This window comes from Triticum urartu, chromosome 7A, assembly GCF_056163025.1.
Source record: "Triticum urartu cultivar PI428250 chromosome 7A, HENAU_Tu73, whole genome shotgun sequence".
NCBI classification, from domain to species: Eukaryota; Viridiplantae; Streptophyta; class Magnoliopsida; order Poales; family Poaceae; genus Triticum; species Triticum urartu.
Genome location: NC_141879.1, coordinates 714,683,739 through 714,708,785, shown reverse-complemented (window position 1 = coordinate 714,708,785; position 25,047 = coordinate 714,683,739). Strand labels below are relative to the sequence as shown.

At 47.5% G+C, this 25,047-nt stretch overlaps 2 protein-coding genes and 2 pseudogenes across 3 annotated transcripts; 1 reads left to right on the top strand and 3 right to left on the bottom strand.

The window, feature by feature from the left end:
* Positions 1-977: 977 nt before the first annotated feature.
* On the bottom strand, positions 978-10,835 carry LOC125519427 (protein argonaute 4A-like; annotated as a pseudogene). Its single transcript, XR_015609911.1, has 24 exons — positions 10,741-10,835; positions 9,023-9,241; positions 8,681-8,925; positions 8,329-8,556; positions 8,068-8,201; positions 7,864-7,961; positions 7,650-7,747; positions 7,395-7,548; positions 7,187-7,303; positions 6,961-7,068; positions 6,796-6,858; positions 6,567-6,689; positions 6,338-6,503; positions 6,142-6,257; positions 5,909-6,043; positions 5,651-5,778; positions 5,467-5,532; positions 5,141-5,204; positions 4,938-5,064; positions 4,583-4,656; positions 4,380-4,474; positions 4,236-4,267; positions 2,642-2,652; positions 978-2,254 (listed from the first exon to the last, which is right to left on the bottom strand). The product of XR_015609911.1 is annotated as a protein argonaute 4A-like (transcript).
* A 1,332-nt stretch (positions 10,836-12,167) lies between these two features.
* Positions 12,168-12,708, top strand: LOC125523757 (uncharacterized; annotated as a pseudogene).
* Positions 12,709-13,428: 720 nt separating this feature from the next.
* On the bottom strand, positions 13,429-16,756 carry LOC125523756 (proteasome subunit beta type-3). The gene is made up of 7 exons (XM_048688822.1): positions 16,587-16,756; positions 16,315-16,496; positions 16,110-16,217; positions 14,962-15,051; positions 14,166-14,250; positions 13,845-13,939; positions 13,429-13,625 (listed from the first exon to the last, which is right to left on the bottom strand). The coding sequence occupies exons 1-7, from the start codon at positions 16,590-16,592 to the stop codon at positions 13,577-13,579; spliced, it is 615 nt and encodes a 204-aa protein (XP_048544779.1). The 5' UTR covers positions 16,593-16,756; the 3' UTR covers positions 13,429-13,576.
* A 4,655-nt stretch (positions 16,757-21,411) lies between these two features.
* On the bottom strand, positions 21,412-22,951 carry LOC125524904 (aspartic proteinase CDR1-like). The gene has a single exon (XM_048689933.2). The coding sequence runs from the start codon at positions 22,914-22,916 to the stop codon at positions 21,522-21,524; it is 1,395 nt and encodes a 464-aa protein (XP_048545890.1). The 5' UTR covers positions 22,917-22,951; the 3' UTR covers positions 21,412-21,521.
* Between the last annotated feature and the right edge of the window lie 2,096 nt (positions 22,952-25,047).

The window sequence follows — 25,047 nt, the reverse complement described above, 5'->3', positions numbered from 1 at the left end:
ATATAAGACGCAGCTAGACTTCATGTGCAAGGAAAATGCTTGGATTCACGTCAAAAACCCTAGTTTGAGTCCAATTTGGATGGTTTGGTCCGAATTTTCTAAAATTGTACGGTTCAAAACTGGCTGCACCTTGCAAGTCATTCTTAGGCAGTAAACGACCTCGTATGGAGACATGCCCAAAAGCAATTTTGACTGTTTCAACGAGACGAATAATTGTCATGTTGAACGTTTTTCAATCCGAGGCCATCTTCACAGCCAAATCACTACCGCAAAATAGTTAATAACTCATGCTACCCATTAGACATAGTCATATGAGTGTGACCTTGTGTTTTCATTTTCACTTTCATGAAAATTTCAGCACCAACCAAAATCACCGAATTTCAGTGATTTCCGTTGGCATTTCGGCTAAAGGGCTGAAATATTCACTTGAATTCAACTAAATATTTTGAATTTTCAAAAAATATTTGAATTCCTGTGTATTACTAAAATTGCTGAAATATTTTGGCGGAAAGATAAATATTTTAGTGTCTACTAACATTACTGAAATTCAGTGAATTTCATCAAAATCTCACTGAAAGTGAAAACCACTTGGACGTCATTTTTTACTCATAGTAGGGTCACACTGCGCAGGCTCTGAATTTTGCATACGACTTCGTATTAAGATGATTTTTATATCAAAATCGACTATTTCAACGAGATGAAAACAACCCATGTAGATGATTTTCTCATATGAGGCCGTTTTGGAGGCGTAATAGGCCGAATGGTACTCTGAATACAAAATCTTAGTATTTCAAGTATAACTTCGGCCCTCGAGATGAGTTCAGATGACAATGACCCAAACTTTAAATATGTTCATGTTGCCAATATGAAACTTCATGTAGAGCGCCTCTTCATTTGATGCCATCTTAATAATCTTTTCTTTGGTGCCAAATCTGATGTCAACAGGTAGATGAGCTGAGCGTGGTGATAACCTTCAGACCCGCCACTAAAGGAGGCAGAGACGCTCCACAGGATGTAACCAGATCCGCCGTCCACTCGCCGCCCGCCTCCCATCAAAGCCGGATCCGAGAGACCAACCTCACCTGTTTCCTGCCGACATTCATCTAGCCCGACTGGTGCAACTCTACCACACTCCGCAACCCAAATCCCTCCGTCAATTGGTGCCCACAGCCGAGACAAGCACACTACACAGGTCCCCCGTGGCCAGATCCAAGTGGAACTCCGACAGGGGCAGGTCAAAGGCGCCAGATCTAATGGCCATCGGCACCACCGTGAAGGCGCTGGACAGGGTTGAGCTTCAGGTGTAAATTGGAGTCAAAATATGAGAAGGGTTGGCTTGATTGCCTAGATGAGGATGGAAGGTTTTTTCCCTCTCTCTCCTTTATTTTGCACTGATCTGAATAATGCAAATTATATTTCAGTTTGAGATCTGGAAATTACTTCTTGATTGCAACTTGTGGCCTAATTAGTGTTATCCTCACATAATTATCTCTTTGTTGCATTTTTGTGGTTACCTAGCACCAGTGCTTCGTAGAAGAAATAAATTTAATAATGGGTACTCCTATATTTTACTTATTGCTTTCCACCTATATTACTCCCTCTATTTAAGACCTTGAAGACATTTCAGACAATGTGCAAAACAATATATATTAAGTTGTCTGAAAGGACTTACAAAAGTGAACGGAGGGAGTAGCATATTTCATTTCACTACAATCTCCTCTAACCTGTAAGCAGGCTGAACAGCCATGCCTTTCCTTGCTAATTTAAGTAATTGACAACAAAGTATAGAATCAAAAAAACTATAATGACCCTTGTTGTTAAGCTAAAGATTATAAACCGTTGGACATTTATCAGCTTGACATCCCGAATACGTTGGCACGATGCACATGAGCAGAGTTTAAGGTCCTGACTATCGAAAGTTCAGATTATATATTATTGCCAAGGAGCTCCAAAAGTACCATATGGTAGCAATCAAAGATTGTTCTTCCACATAACATCCATTAAATCTACTAGCAGCTAAAACCAAAAGCGCCATTCGGTTCCATGTAGCATTTGATAAAGTTCCAGTCACTAATAACGGACGATGGGCAAACCGCGGGACGACTCAGCAGAAGAACATGGACGATGCCACATTGGGATGCAGACGAGGCAGCTCCGGCACCGGCGCAGCCTCAGCCTGGGATGACGTCTCCGACATGCCGTCATCGAGCCTGGTGAACTTGGCCACATGCGCCGCGGCAAGGTGTGCATAGTACTCCCTCCGTTCCTAAATACTTGTCTTTCTAGAGATTTCAACAAGTGACTACATATGGCGTAAAATGAGTGAATCTACACTTTAAAATATGTCTACATACATCCGTATGTTGAGTTTATTTAAAATGCCTAGAAAGACAAGTATTTAGGAACGGAGGCCCTCCGCTTCCAAATACTTGTCTTTCTAGGCATTTTAACAAGTGACTACATACAGAGCAAAATGAGTGAATCTACACTCTAAAACATGTCTACGTACATCCGTATGTAGTAGTCATTCAAAATGTCTAGAAAGACAAATATTTAGGAACGGAGGGAGTAGATGGGAGCAACTGAGAGAGAGAGCGAAAATCAGATGATCAGCCATAAGTAAATTGCAGAAAACCACCACAATTGGGGACCCTAATTCACAAAACCACCACCTTTCGTTTTTTTTCAAAAACCCACCGCCATTGTACTGACAGTTTTCAGAAAACGCTAATCACTCAATTAAAACTGTTTAAGTGAAAATCTGACCAGTGGGTCCTGATGACATGTCCACGTGACGGCACAGCTGGTCAACCCCGTCCCCGTCCCCCCCCCCCCCCCCCCCCCTAGCGCTTCCGTGTACATGCACGCCCTGCGGCTCCGGCCAGCCAGGCTGCCGGCCGACGAGCCTCCCAGCACCGCTAGTTCCTGCGCCACGCAGCAGCACGCTCGGCCGCTTGCCATGTCCTCCGGCCACAAGCTGAATATGGATGCAGGACATGCCCAAAAGCTCCTGTTCCTGTACGGGCCTCAGGCCGACGAAGCAGCCGTCGCCGGACTGCAGGAGGCCGCCGGGAGCAGACCACGACAGGGGTGAGACGAAGAGGTTCTCAGGGGAATCGAAGGAGCTCCTGGAGCCTGCGCATGCTACTGGACTACAGGACTAGGCAGGGAAGCACGACCTGCTTGAGTTCGTCGGCCATGGCGGTGGTCGTGCTCGGAGCTCTTGGGGGATGGCGCTACAGTGCGAAATAGAGCAGAGAAGATGGGGGGAAACTGAGAGCAGCTCACTTCGATGTGGTGGGAGAGCTCAGTGGGTACTGGGAAGGCTTGGAGGCGGCGAATTGACGGCGAGGAGCGGCCGGTGCAAGCAGCGGAGAAAAGCTCGATTCGGTCGTCTCCGGGCGTCCCTGCTCGAATCCGTCGGCGAGGGATATCAGCGCGAGGAGGCGGAGCTCATGGACATGGTCTGGCGGCGATTCGTTAGCGGTGGCTACGCGGTAGCAAGGCAGTGCTCTCCGGGGGCGTCCTACCGCACCATGCCGCTCGGCTCGGCCACGACTACCCACCTCGCCGGCTGTGGCAAGCCACCTCCAGCTCGTCCCCGCGCGCTTCCCCTCCTCCTCATGTATCCTGCTCCATGCTCCGCTCGCCGCCGGCTACGGACGGAGCCGCGCGCATGACCCGGCTGTGCCACGACCAGCCACCTTGCTGGCTACGGCCATGGCTGCGCCGCCACCTCGCACCGTGTCCGACGCCATCAGTCGGCGAGGACTCCGCACCGATGCCAGCTTTGCCTGAACCCCTGGATGAGCAGCTCGAGCTCCGTGATGGAGACGACGACGGCGGCGCACGGGAGGTGTTTGTAAGAATGCTTGAAAAAAGAGGAAGGAGCAAGCACACTGATGGGTGGGTCCTACGTCTAACTTAACATGGAGCGAAACTTTCTAACGGCGTGTAACGAGCACCGTCTTTACCCGGGCCACGTGGCACCTGTCATTGGGACCCACTGGTCAGATTTTCACTCAAACAACTCTAATTGCTTGTTCAGTGTTTTCTGAAAACTGTCAACACAATGGTGGTGGTTTTTTGAAAAAAAAACGAAAAATGGTGGTTTTATGAATTAGGGTCCTCAATTGTGGTGGTTTTTTGCAATTTACTCGATCAGCCATGCATGCCGTTTTGACTGATAAGTTGTTGCGAGATCAATCAAGTAATGGCAAATCATGCTTACTTACCTACTCAGATGGCTGTGGTGCTCCTCTGATACCTGAAACGAGTACACAAGCATCAAAATGTCACAAAGAGTGCAACGATGATCATCGACCAGAGGCAAATTAAGGTAACAACTGAATCTTTTGTAACTGTTTCAGTGCACATACGTGTAGGACAGGGAGTGCACGAGCTCCTGCAGATCGTCAGTAGAGAAGCCTATCTCATCATGGAGCACATGGTAGTGTGTTGGCCTTGTAGTCCCCTGGAATTAACACACGAGCATAGAGGACTGACTTAATTAGATTCAAATAAGCATTTGCAAAGCAGTGAATTACAATCACAACTCACACAAGGTATAGAGAGAACATATGATAATGCCAGCATGAGCACACATGTAGAAATCATAGTTCCTGGGATGGCAGATTACTCCATCAACCACAGTACCTAAACAAGGGGAAAGTAGGACTATGATAAGAATGTATGTGTACAAAAAGCATAGAAATTGAGCTTGTTTGATCCATACAAAATTGCAAATAATAGTTCTCTGGTAGCTAGGTGTGTAGAGATTCTTATTAAGTGCTTTTGATTTCGTGTGAATGCGTATATACAAACGGAACAAGCTAGCAGTCCCGATGATTGCCGTCCTCCACTAAAATTGAAAGATTGAAAATTCAGAATTTTTTTTGAAAGAATGTAAAGGTACTTGGATAAAAGATATAGGTTACCAGGGGGGACATTATTCACTCCATTCCGCAAGAAAAATCTTGTGTGATGATTCTTCTGTGCAACTATCACTGTGAACTTGGGGAACCAGTTGCCACCAAAATGCTTGTCGCCAAAAAACTTGCATGCCTGTAGTATCAATTAGAATTACATCATTACATCAAGAACCGGCGCATGAGGAAGAATTGGATGTCATTTATGTTACCTCCATGATCTGGCCTAGCTCATCATTCAACACCTGATCGAACTGGCTCTCACTAACCCCATCCCTAATATCAAGACAACAAAACTCCTTAGCCAGCATCAGGGTGCCAAAGTAAACTTATTGAAGACGTCAAGTATTAGAGTCAGTTTGTACTCTTAGGACTATGAATAAAATGTGGGGAGTGTTCTGAGGGACAACACACAATTAATAAACCAATTTCTACACGACAGTTATGATTATTTTCAAAAAAGAAAAGTTATGATGCTGAAGTACAAAGTACACTATCAGTTAGCGTTTGCACACATTATCCCAGGAGGACAACTGACCTGAAAATGATAATTTGTTCCGGCTTCGGTTTATTGTTTTTTCCGAGGAAGGCAACTAGTGAATCCCTGAAATGTTATACCCCAGTGAGCAAAAAGAAGAAAAAGAAAAGCATACGGTTAGGAAGCACTGTTATTAACATTGTTTAAATTTCACTTATCTAAAACCTATGCAGCAGAGACTCACTTAATGAGGCCATGATCAGTATCTCCATCTTGCTTAAACAAGGTTTTGATCATTTCCTGCCTGGGTGGCAGAGTGCACACAGAAGCTCTGTATTTTGAGATGATTGGCCACTCCAATGAACTAACAACCTAGGTAAAAGCCAAAAATACCAGGGTGAGTCAGCAAATTATCGGTTGGAAAATCTCTCAAGGACTATCAGCTGACACCTAAGTTTCTTACTGCAGGAAACTGAAAACAGAAGCATGATATGTTACTTACTGCAGCAACCGATGGCACGTCACGTCCTGGTGAACCATGGGAAACATCCATACCAAAGATGATGGTTGGAATCCTCGACACGTGAGGAATAGCATGGGTTATTTCCTTTTTCAGCAATGAATTTAACCCGCCAAGCTGTTTGGCAGGACAAATTTAATAAAAGCAAAGCATTCAGTTTTCAGCTAACAAATCCAAAGTACATTGAAGATGGCAATGCAAATCACACTCCAAACCTTGGCATTTATCTTTAGCAGCACATTTGTGAGGTACTGATCTTTGACGTTGGGAGGAGGAACCAAGCATTGTGTAACAATGCCACGTTGTGCAAGGCATTCACGCTTCCATGGTCCTGATAAGAACAAGAAACGTTTGGATGGCAGGTAGAAGCATAATGAAGCTTACTTACAAGGCTGAGTTAGCAGAGCATACCATATATGTCAGAGTTCTTCTCAGGAAGAAAACACAGGAGAAACTCTGGATTATTTCCTCCGAATGCTATATTTACCTGCCGAAACATATCCTCCACCCTTTTTGCCGGAGATTGATGTTTCATTTTATGAATCTCCTGAATTACAGCGCTATATTTCTCCATACTCTGCAAATCAAACTGGCTAAGACATTTGAAAAGGCTCAATATTAGGTGAAGCAGTGAACTTACGATTCCCTTCTCGCTACCGGATTGGAGAAGGTGCTCGACAAGATGTTCAACATCACGTCGTGTAGAAAAATTAACAACTCCCCATGGCCAGGTCTTCTTAAACTCAATCGGCCGAAAAAACCTCTGAAGAATTGAACCAGGAAAGTTACCGCATCGACGCGAAAACAAAGAGTTTACGGTGCACATGTGTGGAGTTTAATCAACAGAACAGGTATGCTCGATTGCTCACATTTTTATTGAAATTCCACCTCCCATTAGGTGTATATAGTTGTCTACCATCTGCAGCGCTTAACTGCACATTACGATATTTAATTAGATGCAAAGCAGAAAAGGGCATGCGCACAGTACGCATTCAAAAACAGCCAGTCAAAAGAACAGGTAGGGCTCTGCCAACCTGTGGTGCCTCAAGGACTCTACCCTGAACCTGGGTAAAGTCTGGAACTATTGATATGCCGCATTCCTTCATCATTGGCTCGGAATCATAATCATTGGCACGCAACTCCTATCATGATAGGTAAACAAAATTGAGAATTTATTTTTTGTCTTTTCGATGTTTTTAGGAGATGTTGTGAACATATCTACCGCAGTTTAGCTGAATTCAGGGTATCAGTGTAACTTACACCATACAACTTCGACATCCTCTGATCCGGCCTCTGCCTGGATGCCTCCACCAGCTTTGACCTTTGCGACGTGGACAAAGACCTTTTATACCTTTGCAATGGCACTAGACGGCAAACCTGTTGCAAACATGGAAATGAGCACACAAAAAAAGAAGACATATCTACCAAAAGACTGATTCAAAACAAGAATAGGAAGCGAGGGACGGACCTCCAGCGGGAGGTATGTTGGGCGGTTTGGCTTCCCCACATTTAGACATGGCATATGAGCAGACTTCTCCAGCTTCATCGACCAACGGTCCATGAAGTAATCATAGACAGTTACATCCACAGTACCGTTGCCATCTTTTTGCTTTAGTGGGAACCTAGATCAAGAATTTATATATGAATTATATTGAAATGAGAGCAGCTGAGGCATGTGCCCTGAGCTCGCATATCATGATTCAAATCAAGAGTAACATCTTACGTCTGGTTATAGCAACTGTTTTCGGACAATCCGACAATCCTAAATTCCGCCTTCGTGTGAGTGGTTTCAATCCTTAATTTATTCAGTGCCCGTTTAGCCTAAAATTATGTCATGGACGACCAAGATTAGAGCAGGGAAACATTGTAGTGTAGAAATGAACAATTTTTGATGGGCTAAGAATATATTAATAAGAAATCACTAAGTTTCAGCTTACTTTGCCCCAGTCAATGCTAGAAGTGTCCTTGACACCCTGGTTGGAGAGCAGAAATGCAATCACAGGCCCAGGTTCCACTACCATAGTGGTGGACAAATCTGCAAAAATTCAAAAATCTATATATCATGCACCATCAATGTTGTAAAAAAACATTTTACCACGAACCTAGTGCAAATTAGGCCTCTAGCTAGGCTATAAACATACCACAATTGAGTAAAAGCCCACTTTGAGTGGGTCGAATGCTAGAATGAAAACCCTGACAACCTAGAACACCGCCACCCAACTTGATGCAATCGGAATCTCTACGGAAAAAAGACTGTCGGACTAAGAGGCGATTCCTGCATGCAGCCAGCCAACAAGAAATCTGAGTATAATAAGAACCTAAGAACGAGTGACTAATCATAGAGTTTGCAACATTAGATAAAAGATAGACGAAGTTGTTCATAAATAAACACAACAACATACTGTCTTGCAGCGTGCTGCCTCAGAATGATGTCAAGAACCCGAAGAACCTCCTGCGAGTTCTCAGAATCCTGACCGCCACCAAGGACGAGGGCAATGGCACTGATCGGAACCTTTGCTGTGAAGGTAATATCCACCTTGAACCTTTTGCTCTGTCCTGCCTGTTTCATTCTTTTCTTGTCGCTTGGTCCTGGACTGCCATCTGCTCCCGGGCTCTGGCTCGTTGCAATCCTGCAGGTAAATGGCAAGACAATTCCCCCAACCAACAAGAGAATAAGAGATCGACGAGCTCAAGAACAGATAAGCTTTCCCTGGTGAGAAATAGGTGATGGATTGGAGCTGATGAATGCCTTACTTTCTGGACGAAGCATCGCCATCTATGACAACGTCAAAATCATTGGTGGCAAATGGGAGAGGCCCAGAGGTGAAGAGGCTTTTGTCGCCATCGTAGGCGAATTGCTTGCCATCAAGCAAAGAGGCATAGGTCTCGTGCAGCTGCTTCATCACCTTTCTGCATACTCCTTGCCCGATTACCGGATGATCGTCTTCATACTTGAGATCCACCTGCGGTCGATATGATCCAACAAAATTGAAAACCAACTGTCAAAATGTAGCCATGCATGGAAATTAATTTCAAGAACTGGAATGGTGATGGACTAGCTATGTAATGTAGGTAGGACGAGGCATGTTCTCCTACATTGTAGTGGTAAAAGAAGTCATGTGTTGGATTCCCAGAGACTTTGAAGTGGTTCGTGAGTAGCTGTATGGTCTGCCCTCTCTTGCCAAGCTCACGTGGCCTCGTGATAGGAAGCCTCCGAGGCGTGGCCGTCTTATCGCCCTTTTCAGTGTGGGACATTGGTGACTTGCTGGGTCCGCCATGGGACTTGCTTGGATTTGGATCACCCTTGCTACTCATCTACAAAGAAAAACACAGCAAGGAAATCTGACCAAACAAGGCTATATATATTAAGTTGGGCAGGGAATTAACCAGGCATTAATTGTTCCATTCTTTTTTCAAGCACAAGCACTACCTGTGTGCAGCGCTCCACGATTAATTAGTTCCATATGTGTTTTTCATATATTTTTTCCATGAATTCAATTAATTATATGAAGCACACTGATAATGGGAACAATCCAACTTGTGTGGCATGAAAATGATTTTTGCTATGATGCATGCATGGTATGCTTCCCACAAAGAAATTAAGGAGAAATTAAGTTAGGGGCACTGCTTGTATCTTAACTCCGATCCAGGTGAGATCTAGATCGAGCATAGAAAAAGTATGGACACAATAATACTAATAATCAGGAATCTGGAAAATATTACGAAACAAGGAAACGATTGATTAGTACAACATCACCATACTTTGCACCGAGAAGAAAAGAAAAGAAAAGAAGAAAAAACGCATCACCAAACCAGCCTAAAAACCCTCGTGCACAAAAGAAACCGGCAAGCAAGCACTAGCGAATAAACTGTTTCATCATCACTCAGAAAATTAAAGCCCGAGCCCTAACTTTGTATGACGGGCGAACCATGAAGAAGATGAACTAATGCAGCGGCAGAAACCACACGATCTGTCGATTCCGCTGTGGGGAGAAACCTCAAGAACCGCCGATCGATCTAGCGAATGTCTTATCCCTACCAGCGGTGACTAGGATGGATCTACGAGCCGTCGATCGGCTGGCAAGGAAACAGAGAGAAATGAAACAAACTATACGAAGCAAACTAATAATAATGGGAATAACACAATTTGTGTCGCATGCATGAAGATGATTTATGATGCATGCATCATGCATGGTATGTTTCCCGGAAAGAAAAGAGAAATCAGGCTAGGGGTTCTGCTTGTAACTCCGATCCAGGTGAGATTTGGAGCAAGCAAAGAAAAAGTTTGGGCATAATAATAATAATAATAATAATAATAATCAGGAATCTGGAAACTAAGGAACAAGGAAATGACTGATTAGTACTACAACATCACCATGCACTTTGCAGTTTGCACTTTGCACTAATAAGAAGAAAAGAAAAGGAGAACCCTAAAAAAAGGTATCACCAAACCAGCCTGAAAACCCTCGTGCGCAAAAAGAAACCGGCAAGCAAAGAGCAGCAGCGACTGTTTCATGATTCATCATCACCCACAAAGCTGCAAGCCCATGAAGAAGGTGAACTAATGGAGCGGCAGAGACCACGCGATCGATGGATCGGTCGGTCGATTCCGCCGCAGGGAAAGCCACCCATCGATCTACCTACCGGCGGCTTGGTTGGACGGATCTACGTACGGTACGAACCCTCGATCGGCCGGCGAGGAAACAGAGAGGAATGGAACAACACAGCGCAGCAACCCGGAGGCTCGGGCAGATGGGTTAGGGAGGAATCCAGGAGTGAACGCGGAGGGAGGGTCCGTAGATAGGTATGCTCACCTTGGCCGGCCGGCCGAAATGCGATCGGCGATGAGGACTGGAAAACCCTCTCCACCAGCAGCGGCGGGAGATGGAAAACTCTCTTCTCTTCTCTTTTTTTTTCTCTTCTCTTCTCTTCTCTTCTCTTTGGCTTGCTGGCTGGCTGGCTTCTCACACAGTCACTTTTCTCTCCCTTGTATTTATGGGCGGCAGCTTACGTCCAATCCAATTCCAATCCAAGCAGAAAAAGAAGGGAAAACCAGCCCCCTCCCTTGGCCTTCCTCACCGTGGACCGACCGACCGGCTGTGACCAAGCGGGCGAGCGACCTCATTTCGTCTCGCTGCGATGTGGGCCTCAGCGTAACGGGCCCGCGTGTCGGCCCCAGTACATGTATGCACGCATCTGGACGGTTCTCTCTCTGATATAGTGCTTTCTCCACTTGTTACATCTGCTTCCTCCAACCCGCAATCATACTCTAAGAGCATCTTCAATAGATGGTCCAAATATAAAAATAACTAACTTTTGGACCGTCTGAAGCAAAAAACGCTGCTTCAACAGATGGTCCATCTGAAAAAAAAAAATTAAACCGCGGCCTCCTCGTCATATATGCAACACCTCGATCGCGATGCAAATATATATCATGAAATACATCTGGTCCAAAACCAGCCGCCGCCCGCGAACGCCAAACCGTCACTTTATTTCCGTTCCCGCCCGCTCACCCGCAACCCCCCCGCCCGTCCGCCGTCGCCCTGCCGCCTCCACACCCCGCCGCCGCCCCGTCGCACGCCGCCCGCAGCCCGCCGACCGCCGCCCCGCCGCCCGCCGCTGTTTCCACGCCGTGTCGCCGCCCGCCCGCCCCGCAGCTTCGCCCCGCAGCCCGCCGACCGCCGCCCGCCGACCGCCGCCCCGCCGCCCGCCGCTGTTTCCACGCCGTGTCGCCGCCCGCCCGCCCCGCAGCTTCGTCCCGCAGCCCGCCGACCGCCGCCCCGCCGCCCGCCGCTGTTTCCACGCCGTGTCGCCGCCCGCCCGCCCCGCAGCTTCGCCCCGCAGCCCGCCGACCGCCGCCCCGCCGCCCGCCGCTGTTTCCACGCCGTGTCGCCGCCCGCCGACCACCGCCCCGCCGCTCCGCCCCGCAGCCCGCCGACCGCCGCCCCGCAGCTCCGCCACCGTCCCGCCCGCCGACCGCAGCCCCATAGCTCTGCCACCGCCCCGCACGCCGTCGCCGCCCCGCAGATCCGCCCCGCCCGGCTCCGTCCGCCACCGCCCTGCCCGCCGACCGCCGCCCCGCAGCTCCGCCACCGTCCCGCCCGCCGACCACCGTCCCACAGCTCTGCCACCGTCCCGCACGCCGTCGCCGCCCCGCCCGCCTCCGTCCGCCACCGCTCTGCCCGCCATCGCCGCCCCGCCCGGCTCCATCCGCCACCGCCCCGGCCGCACGCCACTCCCGATGGCGCCGAAGAAGACGTCGAAGGGCAAGTCGGGCTTCTTCGACGTGAGGCAGAAGCCATTCGGCAACTGCGGTGTGGAGTTCTCCGACGCGCGGAAGGCGTTGGTGGATCGGCACGTACCCCTCCGCCCACGAGGCCGCGCGTGCCTACGCCGTGGCGGTGTGGCGTGCCAAGAGGCCTTGGTCCCACCTCAACTTTCCAGAGATCGAGAGTCGGGCGGTAGCGGAGATGCTTGTACCGATGGGCATCAACATGAAGGAGATCACGACGAAGAAGAAGAAGATGAAGAAGCCGTCGGTTGTCGTCAGTGCTGGCGATACCGATGAGGAGGAGATGGCGAGGTTTGCTCGGGAGCATCCGGAGTACGTCCAGGCCGAGCTGGAGTACTACTGGAAGCGTGAGGCGGAGCAGAAGAAGAAGGGGCCGAAGAAGGAGGATGAGGCCGGTCCCATGACGGTGATCCCCATCGAGTCCTCTTCCGAGGAGGAGGAGGAGGAGGAGGAGGAGGGGTGCGACGACCTGACGAAGGAGGAGTTCTAGGAGCAGTTCCGTAGCTCCGATGAGGAGTAGTTTATCTAGCAGTTTGAATAAGTAGTAGTTGAAGTTGATGTATGAAACTATGTTGAATTTGATGTTTGAACTATGTTGAATGGACTAGTAGTATGTCGTTTTACATCTTCATTTTAGACCATCTATTGGATTTGCTCTTTGGACCATCAATTTGAACCATCTGTCGGAGATGAGCTCTTTTCGGAGCTCCAAAACGCATTTTTTGGCGGTCCAAATTTTACATCTTCGGTTTTAGACCGCCAAATTTTGGACCATCTATTGGAGATGCTCTAAGAGTTCAGGTTTGTTTCCCAATATCAGTTTCACGATTAACTTGTGTGTACTTGTGCCTACAATCAACACTGGTTTAGATGGATTTGGCAAAGAAGATGATGCCTACACAACTCAACTTCATTCTTGTGATAGAACCCGAGTGGGTATTTCCGGCTCATCTAATGCCTATAAAATTAAACTCAGATCTCAGCAATCTCTTCCTCCTTTCTTTTACCATCCCTGCAAGATTGGAAGCGGAATCCCTCGCTCAGTAATATATTGGTGTCAATCGCACAAAGCACTCGGTGCACGCATATGAGCGTAGTACCCTAACCTTAGAGAAAATGACGATCCCATGTGTTTCGCCGTAGGGTCTGACGGACGACACGACAGACATGTCTCGCCATTGATATAATATAAAAGCATAGACAGTATAAATAAAAGAAAACAAATGTTCCTTCTACGGACAAATATCATCGATTTTCACAGTACAAGGTCGCTTCGGAACCAGGGCACAACAGGGATATTGAAACAGCAATCGTACAGGCATCGGAAAGCAGCTGACAAACTCTAGGCCATGCATAATCTAGTCCATCCTGCCCTTGAGCACCCGCTCTTGAACTTCGGTCGGTGTCCTGCAAACCCAAAGGACAAGACGTCAAGGAACTAGATCAATAGTCGGTTAACGGGAGTGGCCAAATGGTCTAGACATGGATGCACTACAGCTTCAAGGTTTCTATCCATGCACTCTTGTCCCCTGTTTCCCCTACTGATACGTGCAAGGTGAGTACCACATCAACACTAAAAAGAGTTTGATTCAGAGAGCCGACAAGAGAAACGAGCAGTGAACTTACACAATCAGAACATAGCCTCCCCACCCACTGAGGCAGTCACGGTCAACTGACGACAACAGAGCTTGTGATATGGTCTCGAAGAGTTCCTCAGGTTCCTTTTGCCATGGAAAATAGGATGGGTATCAGGCAACTTGTATCACACAAAATAATAAATAAAAGTTTGCAAACTAAAGTACATGGCAATGATCGCCGATGAAACAGTATAATATGGCAGGCCCAAAAGAGAAATGTGAAGTTTGATGCATCCCACGATTTCATCTCACAAGAACAAGCAAATAAAGCATGTTGCACTGGCTAAAATTGGCAAATACAAATGCGTACCATGTTTGGTTTGTACATGGATTCACAAGCACCATATAGAGACTCTGAAGCTGTCCCTGAGACAACAAAATCCTTAGCAAGTTCCCTGCATATGAATAAATATATACAATTAGCTAACAAGAATGACTAGACAAGAGTGGAGGGCATCAACTGTTCCTTTTCTAAAGCTGGCAATCATTTTCCCTTCTCACCTCATATGTAATGAAACAAGACCTTTGGTGCTTTCATCTATTTCATGGACTACAATACTTAATTATGTTTTCCGCTGGGTATGTCTACGGTTTGTAGATCTCTCATAGTTCACCAACGCCCAGCATATCAATTATATGGGACAGAGATATTGTTTCAATTGTGTGCAAGTGTACTCGTTGGTGAATCAAATGAGCACCATTCTGGGTAGTGATATGCTCTCCCAAAAACAAAATTCCCCAAATGTTTTTAGCTACATTGCTACATATGTGGGTATACAAATCAAAATCCCCAAATATTCAGGTTTTTTCACTTTGGCGATGGAAGCAAAATCAACTCCCGTCATGGTCATATGAGCCAATTTGTTGATGATTTACTGATTTTCCAGACTCAGGTCACTTTTGGCAAAGTTGACAGACCAATATATAATTTAGAAAATTGTAAAGAGAACATTTTCTTACCCCATGAACCAAACCAGGCATAGTATTCAACAGAGTAAACGGTGGCAATGAGAAGCAGATAATCAAGTGGAATAGCATGTGTGAAATAGATGAAAAAAAATATGTGCAGAAGGCAAAAACGCATACTCGAAGAAACTGATACCTACTTTGCACCAATGCAGTCCATGGTACAAATAAATGGCTCGTCGTCCTGTCCAAGTCCAGCAATAATCGGCTGGCAGAAGTATGGCCCAAATCTGGAGTGTGTCATTAGCACACAGAAGTTAGATTAACCTCTCTCCGTTACCAAATCACATATAATGAAGACACATGGTTTTAGATAAGACATAGGTCAATAGTAGTATAGAAAGGCTAAAGACTGAGTACTTTACTGTGTAGGTAGAAACATTACAGAATCATGCTTATCAATCAGAAATTCTGGTTCATATCTAACAGAATTAGCCAGCTAATTACCAGGACTTTCATTGTTGGAAAATGGAAGCTCTGGGCCTATAATTCTAGTTCTAGAAATGTCCAGATTTACTTTATACGCTATCTATAAATTTTATTGATGCTCAGCTAATCAGAAACCCCACTCCTGGATTGTAAATAAGAAAAAGAAACATTTGCATATATTTGAGGTTCACAACTAACATGTTCAAAGTACCCTGCTCAACTCTTTAGTGGAAAAGGACAGAGGCAGGAATCTAAAACGTGCATGTACATCGTTGCATATCCAGATGTAGCTCTTAACTACAAGTAGTACTAGTACACCCTCCAAAAGGTCACTGGACTGTAAAATAGTGGATAGTACGTTTGAGCAAATTAGCAAGCTATAAGCCCTGTGAAGATTAATATATTTCTGGCTCTAAATGAACCACTTGATAATCAAGGTAATGGCACCTGATTTGCAGTTGTGTTCTTACTTCTTAGTATACGCCTATATGTTTATATAGGTCGTAAATATTAGACAAACCATAAGCATACTTGCTGCAAATGTCTATGCTGAATCATAAAACTAGCTGCCTCTAATCACTCTTTGGTTTGTATAACTAAGAAGATCTTAAGCCACCTAAGAATAAATGGAGCCTAGAACAAATTGTTGCGCCTATATATTTTACCACTATAACACTAGACAGTTAACATCCTGATTTGCATATTTCTGCACAGTACTAGACCCCCCCAAATTGGCATTCAACTTATATATGCGCGCCATCCGGTTTACTCCACTAGTTTCTCTTCGATTCGTGTTGGGGTTGCACTAGTGTTTAAAACACTCAACTCTTCATATCGTAAAAAAGAAATATAAACTCACCTCTTCTCGTAGAGCATGGAGGAGACGAGGCTGGCGAAGGTCTCTGGCTTCATGTCTCGCTCCTCCCGCAGCTGGTACAGCTTGTGCTTGAACACGAGCCGCTGGTACCTGCGCGCCGACGCCAACAAACAAACAAACAAACAAACCCTAAGAAAGACAAATCGAGCAGAGGCGAGAGGGCGGGGGGATCTGGGGAGCGGCTCACAGCGTCTGGGCGTCGGAGGCGAGGCCGGAGAGGCCGATGTAGAGCTTGCCGTGGATCTTGAAGACCCGCTGGAAGTCGGTGGCGACGGTCTGCAGCTGCACGCCGAGGCGGCGGTCGCTGGCGATGGCGAAGCAGTTCTTCCCCACCATCGCCACCACCGCGGAGCCGTTGTACTCGAAGATCTGCGCGGGGGCGGGGGGAGCGGGCCGTCAGGCGGGCCGGGAATTCGAGATCTGAAAGGAGGCGGCACGGGGGAGGTCAGGGGCACTCACCGACATGGCCGGAGTCGCCGGAACGGGGGCCGCCGAGTTCGATTGGGGGAAGGAGGAGGGGAGGGGGTCGCCGCTGCTGCTGGTCGGGGGAAGTGGGCTTATGCGGCTGCGGCCGTGGTGGGCTTCTTGCGGAGCAAGATGAAGAAGAGCCGGTCGGTTCGGTGCCGCCGGACCGGACTCCCCTGCTGCTCGACTCGGGCGCGGCTTGCGACCGATGGACACACCGAGTCACCGAGTCTTTTTCTTTAAATTCTATATATATAAAAAAACAATCTTTTTTTCGAGTGGCCTGTCTTCTTTTTTATATTACTCTGAAATCCTCTCCCGTGACTGTTATATGATTTCTGAAATCTGACTGTTTATGTTCTAACTAGTTTCGGCCTCCTTTGTTTTACAGGAAATTTACAGGGTAGGATTTTCAAAGACAACAAATCCTTTGAAGCCTTTTGGTCTGTAGTTTTCTTCATAGGAGAGAAATCGATTCCTTCACATTTTAAAGATAAAAAAACGTTAGCCGAGACTTAAATAAATGTACGAAATTTATCCTATCTCTACTCTTATAAAAAAAAACGAGTTGGTGATGATGGTGTGTCTGCCATCTTGCAATATAGACCGTCCGATTTATATCTGACGGATAGAAATCAAACTATGGCAATTTTGCAAAAAGATATCCACATCCTTCTCCACATTTACAGATAAGGTCTTCCCTTGTTCATCTTTGTCTCCCACAAGATAAACAACTCGTGTAAATGCATTTTATGTTCCGTGCAACGCATGGGCCTATTGCTAGTTTATCAAATGATATCTCTTTCTTCATAGAAATTGAGATGCAATTTTTTAATGATTTTTTATTCATATGATATTCCTATCCTATGAATCAAAAGAGCACTTCATATGGGCATATGTGTTTTAGACTTTTGAAAAGGCGAAAAAGGTTCTTGTGCTTGGAGTTGAGTCATGTGGATGTCCCACTTTTTAAAGACATGTAACGATGTGCTTGGTTCGGTGGAAAAGTCGCGGCTTCCGAATCCAACGCTCGGTATTCAACATTAGATACCCAGACCATGTAGTAGGTATCAGCGTCTTTCGATATATCGATTCACAAAACGGAAAAATGGTCGGAGCGAAGCTGATATATCGAAACATCAGAAATCGGAGCTTCCCGACCAGAAAGAATATGTACCTGAGTGCGAACCAAACACGTCGTAAGTTTCTTTTAGTCAAGATGTCGCCGGTGCAGTATAAATGTGTATGAGAAAACAACAACTTGGAAAAGACCAGAGCTAAAATCCATAAAATCTCGCAATCAACATATGGTGGGAAGAATGTCATACGGAAACGAATATTTATTGAAAATTTTGTGGAAACCACATTTGAAAATTTTGAAAAAAATCTAAAAAAGTAGGGGATGTTAAGAGGGTGCTGTCTTATTGATACACAAAATTTCAAGTCGAAACACATTATGAGATATGAGCTATAAAAAAGATAAATTCAGCCCTGAATAATGACATTATTGTTCGACACTATTCAACGCTGATTTTATCTTTTTCATAGGACACATCTCGTAATGTGTTTCAACTTGACATTTTGTGTGGCAATAAAACATCATCCTCTTAATATCCCGTATTTTTTCAGGTTTTTTTTAAAATTCAAAACATCTCCTTCTCGTGGTTTTCGCCAGTTTCCGTATGGTATTCTCCCCATATGGTGATGGTGTATGGATAGTAAGTTTCCACACATCCATGTTCATGGTTAGTTCTTTGGTGATACTTCAGTCCTTTAGATCTCTTTTTATAGACTCCTCCCATGTTAAGTTCGTTCTACTCCGACCTCTCTTGACATTATCGGTAGGCTTTAGTCATTCGCTACGCATAAAGGCTTCTGGAGGCCAACGTTGAATATGCCCAAACTATCTCAAACAATGTTGCACAAGCTTCTCTTTAATCGGTGCTACCCCAAGTCTATCTCGTATATCATCATTCCCGATCCGGTCCTTCCTTGTTTAGCCACACATTCATCTCAACATACACATGTGCATTTCCGACAAACCTAACTATTGAACATGTCGCATTTTAGTCGGACAACACTCAGCGTCATAAACATTGTATGTCAAATCGCCCTCCTATAGAACCTGCCTTTTAGCTTTATGATACACTCTTGTCACAAAGAACTCCAAAAGCTTGGCGCCACTTCATCCATTCGAATTTTATTTGATGATTCACATCTTTATCGATATCCCTATCCTTCTGCAGTATACCACAATATCGAAAGGTGTTCTTCTAAGACACCACCTACCCATCAAGGCTAACATCCTCCTTCTCATGCCTAGTTGTATTGAAACCGCATCTCATCTACTCGGTTTTAGTTCTACTAACTCAAAAACCTTTCGATTCCAAGATTTATCTTCATAGCTCTAACTTTCTATTAACCTCATGTACTCGACATGAGAACTGTTTTGAACATTCTTCTAAAATTAAACAAGTAGATACTAGGTCCACAATTAATTATCAGCAAATGCACTTTTGATTTCATCATTTGCACTAAGCAGTAAGCATTGCAACAAAGTTATCATCTGTTCTAAAATAAGTGTCTCAACTTTGTACTAATTTTAGTACAAAAGTTCAGAGTACAAAGTTGTACTAAAGTTCAGACACTTATTTTGGGACAGAGGATTTTGTAACATCAGTTGCATTCCTCTGATTTCAGTCAGCAGATTAGAATCGTCAGGTGAGCTTGAAAAGTTGAAAGAATGGTCGGAACAATCCATAAGAGAAGACAACGAGTGGATGGATCCTTTTGAAGCTTGATTACTTTGTTTAGAAGAAATATCAAATATCTGACATGGAGATACAATCCCCGCATTGCATGAGTGAAGGTGTCCACATTCAGTACAGCAATCGGACTCTTGATCATGACAGCTTATAACGTGTCAAAATGACAACCATTTTCCTCTTGGGCGATGCTAGGCGCCGGCGCGCCGGCCGAAAGTTTCATCCGGTCGCACCCCTGCCCTTGGATGCGAGCCCGCGTGGCCATTGGATGCAGCAAAAAAAAAAGAAAAAAAACGATTCGTCCCGGGCTTCGTCTACCTCGGGCTAGATATGCAGCTCCCGCTCGGCATCCTCGTCGTTGCGCCTCTAGTCCCCTCTAGTGGCCGTCCTAGTCGCCGGTCCCGACACTCGCTGTTCGTCCTCGTTCGCTAGTCCCCATCCTCGACAGCTGGCTGTCCTAGTCGCTAGTCCCTATCCTCATCGGTCGTCTTCGTCGTCGCCTCGACCTATGCAACAGCCGCACCTGCTGTTGCAGCTCTCAATGGCGACCGGGGTAGCTCCGTCGCCGCCCCTCGCCGTTGATGCTCACTGCAGACAACGACGACGGCCACCCGGTCAGTCGACGCCACTGAAACCGTCGCAAACCCCCTGTGTTGCAAACGCTGGAAAAAAAGCTTCGACCCCTGGATGGAAAAGCTTCAACCCCTATATGGAAAAGCTTCAATCGGCACTGCGAATCAAGGGGAGATGCAACCGCTCGCGCAAAATGCTTCAATCTTAGATTGAAAAGGTTTCAACCAGATGATAGAGAGAGCTTCAATCAATTGCCATGGATGCAGCTCCGCCTTGCAACCAACGGTCGCCAATGGTAGCAGCCCTCCCGCTACCAACGGTTTCCGGCATGACCACCGTTGCAAAACCAGAAGACAGTTGCAGCAAAAAAATAAGGCTGCTTCCAGCAAAATTAAAATACGGTGGTAGCAAAATTTGGTATAGTCCAGCAAATCAAAAGGTAATGGTAGCAAAAAATGTGTCTGGTTGCAGCAAAAATAGACACTGGTTCCAACAAAAAAATAGAGAGGGAAAAACGCATTGCATGCGCCGTTGTCACCATGGTCACCATCGAGGGCGGAAAAGCCAGTTCCAGCAAACCGTGACAATGGTTCCAGCAAATTACCAGGCTGATTGCAACATTTCATCAATCTTGCGATGGTCGCTTCCAGCAAACGTGGCCGGCTTTGGCAAATTGCAACACCGGTGCAACAAATCCGCCGGTCGCTGGTAGCTTTTCCATTGCCGGTTGTAGCAAAAAAGTGCATTGTCGGCGGCGGCAGCCGCAATCTCCCCGTCGCCAGATGCAGCATATCCGATGGCCGGTTGTAGCATAAATGGTCGATGGTTGTAGCACAGCCAAGCGGGGAGGATTTAGGCGGGCGCCATGACCACGGCGAGAGGAGGACTAGGCGGATGTGGTGCATGACCATGGTGGATGCGCTCGCCGGAATCGAGTGGTACGCGGCGCATTGTTTCCGCTGGTTACGCCGGCGTACTGGCTCGCTGGAAGAAAAGGAGGCTGAGGTAGGGGATAAGGCGCAAGAACAGAGAGAAACAAAAGGGAGGAAAACTAATTTGGTGGGCCACCATGCCACGTGGCTGCCTAAACGAGAGAGATAACACTTCATGCGTGGACGCGACCGGCGCTTCGCTCGGCTGGCACCGGCTGTCAACGTTTTTCTATATTTTTGCACAAACTCGGTAAAACTTTGAGATAGTTTGAGTTTTCCACAAAGTTGGAAGTACATCTATATCTATATCTATACCAATATAAAAAGACCTAAAAAGGTAGGTAGACCGTCAAATCATGTTATCTAGCGGTTCAAATCGTTTCAATGTTGAGCACCAAACACGTTTAACGCTCTTAAAAAGTAATCCCAAGAAATATGCCATGTAATTAATATCCTACCATTCCGGCAAAAAAGTAATTGATATCTTACCAAATACGAACGTGCAACAGATATATCTTACCTAATATAACATGTAACTAATATTCTACCTAATATAAACGTGCACGCACATTATTACTAGTTCTTTGAAGGACGGAAGGAGTAGAAAGATAGATAGAAAGAAAATAGATTAATGGTGGTGATGAAATATGTGGTTTCTTCTACACGTTACACAGGCGGAGGGGATGGATAGGAACAGGATAGGACCCCGCGCAGTTCGCCGCGGCGAAGGTCACGGTGCGCTTGTCGAGGTCGTACCCGACGTGCATGTTCTGCTGCGCGATGTTCCCGAGGATAGAGGCCGGGAGCCGCTCCGGCACCTCCGACACCGCCAAACACATGGTCCCCTCCTCGACGACCACGAAGGTGTTCTCCGCCTTGAGCGTGACCGCCGCGCCGCCGCCCAGCCCCAGCGTCACGTCAGGGACCATCGCCTTCGCCCGCCTCTCCCCTACCTGGCTCACGTCGAAGCACAGCGTCAGGAGCTTGTCGGGCGACGGCGCCCGCGGGAGCTTGATCCGCCGGCTCAGCTCCTTCACCATTGGGTCCAGCAGCGCCTTGGCGAGGAACGTCAGCGTGGTGCCGGAGTCGACGATGACGTGGCGGTGCCCGTCCGGCGCCACGAAGATCGCGTTCCTGATCTTTACGGACTGGGGGTCGACGGTGTAGTATGTGTCCACTAGGGATGGGATCAGTGGCGTGGTCACCGCGCCTGGCTCTTCCACCGTGGCGCGGGCACCGAAGTTGAGCGCGGAGGAGGCGTTCACGGAGTAGGGCACGAGGCAGTAGGAGAACCTCCGGCCGCCGAGCGATTTGTGGGCGCCTAGCTGGGTGACGAGGGAGAGGGCGCCGCCACCGAGGCCCACCACGCCGTCCGCTTCAAACGTGCCGGCTGTGGCCGTGGAGCAGCCGAAGTTCACGGTGGCCACGCGCTTCCTCCGGCCCCGATGGCCGCGGGCGGTGCCGGGGACGTGGGCGAAGGTGAAGGTCTCGGTGGAGATGAGGCCGCTCGTCCTGGAGCCGTCTCCGTAGGAGTAGATGTACTTGCAGTTGGAGCCGAGGGTGCAGGTGGTGCCGTCGGGGATAGCACGGCATGCGCGGGACTTGCAGCCCACGAGGCCGAACGTCGTCGAGTTGTCAGGGTCGAACACGACGACGCTCGGAGGATGGACAGGTGCGGCGCCGGTGCTGTTCCTGCAGTTGAACCAGATGAGGTCGCTGCCGGTGTCGGCGATGGCGAGCATCCGTGTGGGTGGAGTGCCGATGCCCACGGCCATCAGGTACTCGAACGACCTGTGGACGGCCTCGGACACGGTGGCGTCGTCGATGGCGCGGGCGCGCGCCGTCGACCGCCGCACGGCCGCCAGCACGCGGCCGTGGGCGGTGAGCGATGGGTCGTGGAACGGCGATCCGACGGAGTCCCGGTGCATGAACTCCACGCTAAACCCGTTGGCGCCGCGGCTGCCAACGTACTGTTGCGCCGGGCACGCACAGAGCTGTGCCGCCAGGACGACGCCGACGAGCAGGAGACCGCGTGGTATGACTGTCCCCGGCATTGTGTCCTACTCCCTCAACTCCCAAGGATCTGCTCTACATCTGCTGGGTGCTGCAGCTATGGAGATCGCGGGGTATTTATTGATTTCCAGCTAAAAGATCGATGATGACGATTAAGTTAATTACCTGCCAATCTTGTACTACTCTACATACAAGGAGATATCGATAGTTGATTTGATTGCTTGGTATTGCGGGGTATTAATTAACTGCCAAGAAACGCTTAATGGAACAATCTCTAGGCAACGGGCTTTGCTATATCTTCTCATGAATTGCCATGTGCCTTGCATTCCAGATTGCCCACATTGTTACCCCAATTCTCATGAACACTGCAGGTAACGGTGGGTGTTTACCAACCGGTATTAAATGTTTGGGGGTTTTGGTTTTGTTTTTGTTTTTCCTTTAATTTTGTGTTTTTCATTTAATTCTTTTTCGTTTGCTGGTATTTTACGATACTACATATTGTACACGTTATGCATATATATATATATATATATATATATATATATATATATATATATATATATATATATGGGCTATTCTGTTACGCGTAACAGAATATTATTCTGTTACCCTTCTTGAACTGACGAATTCGAGGGGTTGAAGTGATGCTCTCATTTTTGTCGAACTGATCGTCTCTTTTATGAATTGATGCTCTCAGTTTGGACCTGTGTTATTGGGCTAATGGCGTTTTCATCCCCGCGGCGTAGTCGCCACAGCCCCTGTCGCCGTCGAGGAGCTCGAGCTGCTCGCCCTGAGGGCTTTCGTGGGCGCCGAAATGGACCGCCACGACCTGGGCGCGTCCGGCGAGATCGACAAGACGCCGCGCGAGGCCGGTGCATCGGACATGGAGTTGGAGCCGACGGCGGCGGAGCCGCCGTGGCGCGAGCAGGTGACGGTCCGTGGGATGGTGGCGGCGCTGCTCATCAGCATGGTGTACACAGCGATCGCCATGAAGCTTAGCCTCACCACGGGCTCATCCCCACGCTCAACGTCTCCGCCGCGCTGCTCGCGCCTCGGCTCAAATCAACATGGTCGCATCAGTAGCAGGCACGGGCGAGGTAACGTGCTGAATTGCGAGGCATCAAGGGCGCCACGGTCAAATTAAATCCCCGCGGATCCAGCACGTAGTAGGAAGGAGAAGAGCTCCGAGAAACGCAAGACCAACAACCGTCTCCAACATGATGGCACCGTCGACTTGCAAGGAAGGAGGGATGCAGGTAGGAAGTGATGGAGTGCAGTGATTGTGGCGTCTATCTCCTCATCCACCGCCATCGACTGCCCCTCCGTGACTCAGTGGCCATCCCATCAGGGATGTCGATCTTGTGGGAAGAAGGAGAGAGGCTTGGAAAGGGGAGGGGCAGCAGAGAGTTAGGGATGGGATAGAGGATGCAGCAGACGGCGGCTTCTCGCGGCTGTCGGCCGAACCCCTTGCAAGAAAGTGGTGGCACACCGCAGTGCTGTGCGGACAAATGCGACCAAGAGACGGTGGGTGGGGATGAAATCGGAGCCGAGAGTGCATCGGTGACAGCCAAAGGCAGGCTATGACGATGACTGGTGGGTGCGGGTAGCGACTAGCGAGGGATGGATCGACGGTGGCCTGCTAGCCTTTCTCTCATCCGCTCTCTTTGTTTCTCTGGAAGAACTAAGAAAAGGAAAGAGGAGAAATTGCCGGTGGACAGCGGGCCCCTGCTCAGCCAAGACGTCTGCCAGCAGCATGACAGGCATGTGTGGCTACAAGGTGTGTATGTGTTACTGAATTTAGCTGTTCTTGTCAAGGCCTAATTCAGGCACAACAGCTTAGACTGTCCTCTCCGTTTATGTCCAGGCCTTCCTCTGCATTGTACTGCTCATTGCTTTCACAAACATGACTTTACTTTGTATTCCTCTCTGCTATTTTGTCGATTTTGAAGTTCCGGTTTTTTCTGTCCTTGAACTTACCCAAGTTTTTTCCTAGTAAAATGTGCACTCTCTTTTGGAAACAGAGTGTATGAGCGTTCACACAGAGAGTAATTGAACTTTTGAGCACTTTTTTTATATAAACATCCTTTTTTTTCAAACCCTTGTTTATTAACTTCATGTGGAAGTGCCACATTTTCTTTTGCAGGTGAAACTTTTTTGCTGTGCAGGTTTTGG